Here is a 6,602-nt window from a genome sequence, read left to right on the forward strand (position 1 = left end):
TGAGACTTAGATCAGTGATTTTCGGTCAGACACAATGATAAACATAATCTTTTGGTACTAAACTGTAGCCAACTAAATGTTAGGAAAAGTCACCAAGTTTCGTAGTCATAGCTTAAGTCGTTAAGGAATTATACTACATCAAAGTTGGTGCGGGCACTTTTAGCCCCCCCCCCCCAGTCTGGATAGGGTTAAGACATAGCTAGCTATACACTTTATTAATCTGCCAGACACTGGCAGGGGCTGCTGAACTGTCATTGGGCACACTTCAGTACACCCTTGTGAATCATAGCATGCTGCCCTACACTGGACACATGGTTGGTCGTCACATTACAAGTGATGTAACACCGGCATGGGCATAGGTCAAGGTATTGTAGTGTCCTGAACACACACAATTCAATATGTGGAAATGCTTAAGTCTTCTTAATAAGTGAGCCACTGGATGCATGTGTAGCCCACAGCAGTCAACTACCAGGGACAGTATAATGGTAGACCTAATAAGGAAACCAGGGGACACGGATACACACAAAATAAGGCTATGCCTTTTATTGACAGTTCAATTCCTTCAGGTAAAGCATAGCATACCTCCCCAACTCCTACCAAACCAATTAAACATCTGTACCATAACACTTTATATTAACAGTATATTAAATATATAATCTTTCATAGAACTCCTGTGAAACCAGGGTATACACTCTGCCATTCCTTCTTGAGGGAGGGAATCTAAAAAGAGACCAGTAACGCCAAACTTCCACAGACAGTGCTGCTGACAATGTTATATAAGCCAACACAACAGTGATGAGACCGTTCTGTTGCAAAAACAAAATTATTGAGCGAAGTACAGTAAGTTTGCGCACCATGAGTAACATCCAGAATGTTCTGCCATATTTGATTTTGTGTTGATTTTGCTGTTGTTGCGGTTGTGTGTTCACATACAAAAAACGAAGAAGAAAAAAGAATAACACATTAAATAAAATATTTGTTTTTCAAGTTATACATTGATTCATGATGTAGCTGCCTTGAGATATGCAACTAGGTCTTGGCGCTCGCCCTTCTTCTTGATCCCAGCAAAGATCATCTTTGTGCCTGGAATGTATTTCTTGGGGTTCTCCAAGTACTCCATCAGAGTGCCGTCTCCCCAGACGATGCCTGCAAGACAAAGGTCAAAGTCAGCATCAATGTCAATTTCTTCACATGCACTGATCATATTAGGATATGGTCTTTTTTTATTTCAATTATTTATTGCTCATTCAACAACAAGGAATGCTCAATTTCGTTGTATGTGTTACATTGACAAATAAAAGATATTCCATTCTATTTTCTATTTTATACAAAGGATACAGACAGGACAGACATTTAAGTGCAGGACATGACTACAAGACAGCATACAGTAATGGGAGGTAATGTGTTATGACCTATCTTCAGAGTAACAATTGTAGCAGTGTAATAAGTATCACTTAAGTTAACTGTAATGTTAAAGAAGAAGAAGAAAAACTAGTGTGCAGTACAGTACAATCAATAAGATCAGGAAGTCAGCAGTAAAATCTCACTTTCAGTGCATTTGGCTACTCCTCAACACTGGTCATTTCATACTGTATTACCTTTCCCCTTGTTGGCATCTGTGTAGGAGTAGCCCTCGGCCTGTCCCGTTTTCCGGCCAAACAGCCCCCACAAGTTGGGTCCCACTTTGTGCTTTCCACCGTCTTCCACAGTGTGGCACTGGGCACACTTTTGGACGAAAACCTTTTTGCCTTTAGCCACGTCACCCATGGTTTACCTGAGGACAAATGCCATGACAGGTTGAGGTGAGACATGAGGCTTTAATGCACTTCACTGTATAATCCCCTGTCGTCCAGCATTGCAGTATTTACATGTACAAAATAGCCTACTTTGTTCAGTGCTGAATACTGCAGTGAAGCTACAGTAACACTACAGTAATACCACAGTAAAACTACACTCTTGGTAATGCATCACAAGACAAGGTTTCTTCCCAACCCACAAGCCATTGCCTGTAATATAAGATTAGCTCACAAATGCTTGACCTGCTTCAAGGTGATGGTGCTGCCGAAGGTCAGTGGCTTCTGTGGTTTAACTCTTGGCAATTACTTTACGATATCTTGCTCAATCACTTGTGCAATCAACACACCACAGCTTGAATCAAAATGACTATGTCATACCATGCATTGTATCTTCTAATTTCACCTGATAGTGCACCTTGGAACTTGGGCCTATTGTAAGCATATATCCAGTTGTGCACTCATCCAAAACTCCAGACGTTTTGTTTCATATTCCTGATAACGTTATTACAATGTTACAACCACATTTCTCCAGATCAGGAATGGATTAAGAGCTCAGCATCCCATACTATATGGTTTACCATGATAGCAAATCCACACGACCTGTCCAGACAAGGAATGGGACAGTATAACTTGCCATGTAGTTCTAGTGGCTGTATCTAGAACAGCACCTAAAGCATCACGCTTCCCCTTGTATCTATGGCAACCCTTGACACGGTTCGTGTCCATTCAGACCGGCTGCTTTTTTAAGCGGTTGCATTCGGAGCTGACGCTCAAATTGCGTACATATTAGAATGAGATGCAAAACACACACCGACAAACCGGGCCAGACTTTCAAAGAGTGGACACAATGCAACAATTAATAATAGCATCACCTTCATAAGCAATTGTTAGCCTAGGCAGCTAACCTTGAGGACAACCCCGGCTTTCAGGCAGCTCTTCACTCCGAACGAGTTTGCTTTCGAATGCTCTAGAACGAATGCCACTTGAAATTGAAACAAATTATGTATCCAGTAGTGAAAAACTGTCAAAATTGCACATCCCTCTCATTTTTACGTTTAATTCGGTTTAATATTAAAGACTTACAAACTTCGTTAATACATCACCAAACAGCAATTTATTCCAAATTGTAAGGCACCTGTTTGTCTTACGCAACCTGCTATTCTTCAAAGCCGTTACCCACGTTTACAGCCCAGTTCAAGTTACCGTTATTTCATCCGCTCTCAGACTCTCCTGTCATCAATTCTCCACATTTCAAAGATGGGGCGAATAACATAATATATCCAGCATTAGTCAACTCCCTAAACAGCAGTCTTCAACAACAAAAAATCTCGCTCACCTCCGGGAAATAAAAGGACGACTTCGAGATAACAGTAGGATGAATTCACTTGCTGCGGTCTGAAGTAGAGCGCTTCTGTTCGGTCGTAGTGGAAGGTCACTTCATTATGAGGCACCGGCGTATGACATCACAGTCAGGCGCTTCTCCATCACGTGAACGACTTTCGACGAATCTGAATTGTTACCACTTGACATACGTCTACTTTACGCGCTGGGATCCACATCCTTGTAGGGACAAGGTTGGAGAAAGCACAGTAGCTAGTTCTTCTAGCCCATGTTAAAGACATTTGCTAGTTAAACACCATAAGCTGTTTTAGTTAGGTCGGGCGTAGGCAATGTTTGCTGGATAGAGGGTAGGGAATGGCATTATGGCACCATGGGGCATCATCATCTCAAGGCAAGACTATGCAGCAAATTATTCTTTATTTTTTATATTTATTATTATTATGAACAATATAATCAACCATATCAGCTCTCCCTTTTCCCCTACAAAGCCACCGTGAAGCAGAAGGCCTATCGTGTTAAACCATGGGCATCTCCTCTGCGGGCTGGCTGTTTCACCAAGGACAGGTTCCCCTGCGCCGTGACGCAACAGACATGATGATGGGCTCCTCCGAAAGGTCTTTTAAGGACAAGTTTACTATTCACCATAGGGGGAGCAAGAATTTCAGTGAATGCAGCGCATTTTACATTAGGTTAGCTAGGGGCGCTGTGCTGTGACCGTCTTCAGAGCCCGTCTTTATCTATGGAACTGAGGAAAGATAGCCTCGCTCATATTTTGGTTGAAATATTGCTGGATTTAGTAGGCCTGCAATGATAGATTAAGCCTGCATTGTTTTCTGTGTAGGTTAATGTTCCTGAACTCTACATAATAACCAATAAGTGGAACATTGTATGTTAGGCTGTGTGTGAACACAACAAGCAGGCCCCTGTGGACACTTACATCAGGTCATTGATGCAATGTGATTGTGCAATGTATATGTAACAGAGTTACATAGGCCTATAGTACACAGTAGTACATCAACACAGATTTGAACCACTCTGCTTGGAGGCATTTTCACAAGATGTTGTATATGTTTCTGTGGAAATCAGTCAAGCAATGAAAGGGGTCATCTAGCTCAAGTTCAAATTCAAGTTCAAGTTTATTTTAAGCATTAGAGAAAAACAAGGGGGCTCGAAGCCTACAAGTGTTTCCAGAAAGTTGGAAGTGCAGCAATATGCAGATGGTGTAAGATTCTCCATTCGAGATGACGGGCCTCAAACAATTCTCTGAAAATAGTATAGAACACCAGTTCTGTCTTGACTGTGACTGTGTCTCAGTAAGGAAAGCAAAACAGGCAACCGTTTGATGGGTTGAAGAACTTGACCAGATTACTTTGACCTTAACACCAACACAGCAGCTTTGGGTTGAAGTACAAATTAGATGGCGAGTCTTCGGTTTCAGTTATTGTCCTCATTAATGCACACAGATGGTCACGATTTCACTAAGAAGCACTTCGTAATGTTTCAGAGAGCCTTATGTAGACCTATATCGTACATCTTGTGTAAGTACAAAGTTATTACAATCAGGGCCGCTCACATCTTAAACCATGCCTGGCACAAAATCATCTGAAAGCGCCCCCCGACGCAATACATACATTGTAATGAGGACTCAATTCTGGGGCCCCCTTCTCCCTGAGCCTGGGGCAACTGACTCGTTTGTCCCTCCCTGTGGGCTTCCCTGAGAACAATAGACAGTTGTGCAAAATAATTCATCACACAATATATATTTTTAAGACTATGCTGGAACCTGTGTGTCTACGTGTTTGCAATCACAGTATGCCCCTCTCCTTCCCTCCAAATGATGTACAGATAGCTCCAGGACTTCCTCTGACGCCTGTAGAGTTAAATGCTGTTTATCCAACACCCCCCAACTTTCTCCTGTGGGAAATGCTTCAGCCAATCAGGCAAGCAGAGTTCCTAGAGCATGGCGGTCTACTCGATGCGCGTCATCAAGAGGAATTCAGCCATGTGCGCGTGTGTGGGGTTGACCTCTTCCCCAACAGCTGTCCTGCTAACTGGGAGGTGCTAGCCTGGGCGATGGTGCCTGTGTCCCGCCAGTGACCGCCCTCCCTTAGTGACACGTAATAGTCCGCCCTTGTGTGAGACGTGACTTCTTCCACTTTTGATAAGAAGTTAATGAGTAGCGAGGTGTGGGGGAGCCACGTGCGTTACCGTAGTGAGTGAACTTCCCTGACGTGAAACTGAAGTGCAGTCCAACCTTTACAGAGGGGATAGTGGCCTCTCCGAAAGAATGCCTTAATCTGGAAATGACCCTTAAACAGCCTGCCACACATTCACAATGCCATGATTTACAGTGTGGCTCAAACTAAGTCTCTAGTACTTCAACTGATACACATGCTTGACGTTTTTTTTAAAGTTACTGTTTTACTGGGTTTTTTTTACTGTCTTGGCTGCCTTTGTTTGGATATCAAAGGTTTGTTTCTCCTTTTCATTTGAGTTAAGGAAAACATTACACATAGGAAATATTGTAGAAACTGTATAGTTTCTGTCTTTAATTCAGTAAAGCGAAGTCTTACATGGCTATTCGCCGCTAATCTGGTGTATTAATTGCTTAGCCATGATAGACCCATGCCGTTGGCAAACAGAATTTCACTGCCACGTCTTCCTCAACTTGATTTGATGTGGGTCTAGTCTAGTGTGTGGCTAGGCAAGTGTGATAACATAAGGCAGTGATCACTGTGGGGAGTCCCTCTCATTGGATTTCATTATGGGAGTTGGCCAAACTATTTTGTTGGCTCCCAGGCCTTACAATAAATCAAGTCTCCATCTTTCTTTTCGTACAGTAGCTGCATTGAAAGACATAGGAAAGCACTGCTTTTACAATATAGAGTAGGAATAGAGATATATATGGGGGGGGGGGGGTGAGGCACTAAAACCCAAGCCCCTGAGCCACATTCAGTGGCTGCAGTCATTAACCGTGTCCGATTGATTGAATGTACACAGCTTAATCAATGAGTCTGAAGTCTGAGTTCATTTCGTGTCAGCCTGGATTTACTGTATGTGTATATGTGTCATGGTGTCGCATGTCGTCTGTATGTACTTAAGACCGTCTCCAAGACACAGTTCAAGTGTGAGGGGCCGCATGTTTTGAATAGCTGAGATAGTAAGACTTGGCCCCCGGCCAGTTGATGTCATATGAGTATGCTACCCACGTGCCTATACACTCACCCTATACACCCCACCCCCTCGGCCACACACACACACACACACACACACACACACACACACACACACACACACACACACACACACACACACACACAGACACGGCTGTGCGCGCCAAACTGTTTATAGTATATGCAGTAGAGTCTGGATCGAGCTGGGGGCGAGGGCCAACAAGGCGGTGTGTTGCGTAAACTGCCACCCATGACATGAATGAGCCCGCATGGACGTTGAACAAGTAGAGCA

The 6,602-nt window shown here is 43.2% G+C and overlaps 1 protein-coding gene across 4 annotated transcripts; it reads right to left on the minus strand.

The window, feature by feature from the left end:
- Positions 1–519: 519 nt before the first annotated feature.
- On the minus strand, positions 520–3,251 carry LOC134459275 (cytochrome c). 4 transcript variants are annotated; one of them, XM_063211581.1, is made up of 3 exons: positions 3,133–3,251; positions 1,599–1,774; positions 520–1,146 (listed from the first exon to the last, which is right to left on the minus strand). In XM_063211581.1, the coding sequence occupies exons 2-3, from the start codon at positions 1,765–1,767 to the stop codon at positions 1,001–1,003; spliced, it is 315 nt and encodes a 104-aa protein (XP_063067651.1). In that variant the 5' UTR covers positions 1,768–1,774; positions 3,133–3,251; the 3' UTR covers positions 520–1,000. The 4 variants fall into 4 exon arrangements, with proteins under 4 accessions (XP_063067651.1, XP_063067654.1, XP_063067653.1 ...); XM_063211584.1 differs by having other exon boundaries at positions 3,000–3,136; XM_063211583.1 differs by lacking the exon at positions 3,133–3,251 and adding an exon at positions 2,702–2,802.
- Between the last annotated feature and the right edge of the window lie 3,351 nt (positions 3,252–6,602).

The sequence above is a fragment of the Engraulis encrasicolus genome, chromosome 12 (assembly GCF_034702125.1).
Source record: "Engraulis encrasicolus isolate BLACKSEA-1 chromosome 12, IST_EnEncr_1.0, whole genome shotgun sequence".
Taxonomy (NCBI): domain Eukaryota; kingdom Metazoa; phylum Chordata; class Actinopteri; order Clupeiformes; family Engraulidae; genus Engraulis; species Engraulis encrasicolus.

Coding starts and splice junctions, on each gene's coding strand:
- LOC134459275 (XM_063211581.1), bottom strand. CDS start 1,767: ATGGGTGACGTGGCTAAAGGCAAAAAGGTTTTCGTCCAAAAGTGTGCC. Junction 1,147..1,598: donor AGATGCCAACAAGGGGAAAG/GTAATACAGTAT, acceptor TTTGTCTTGCAG/GCATCGTCTGGGGAGACGGC.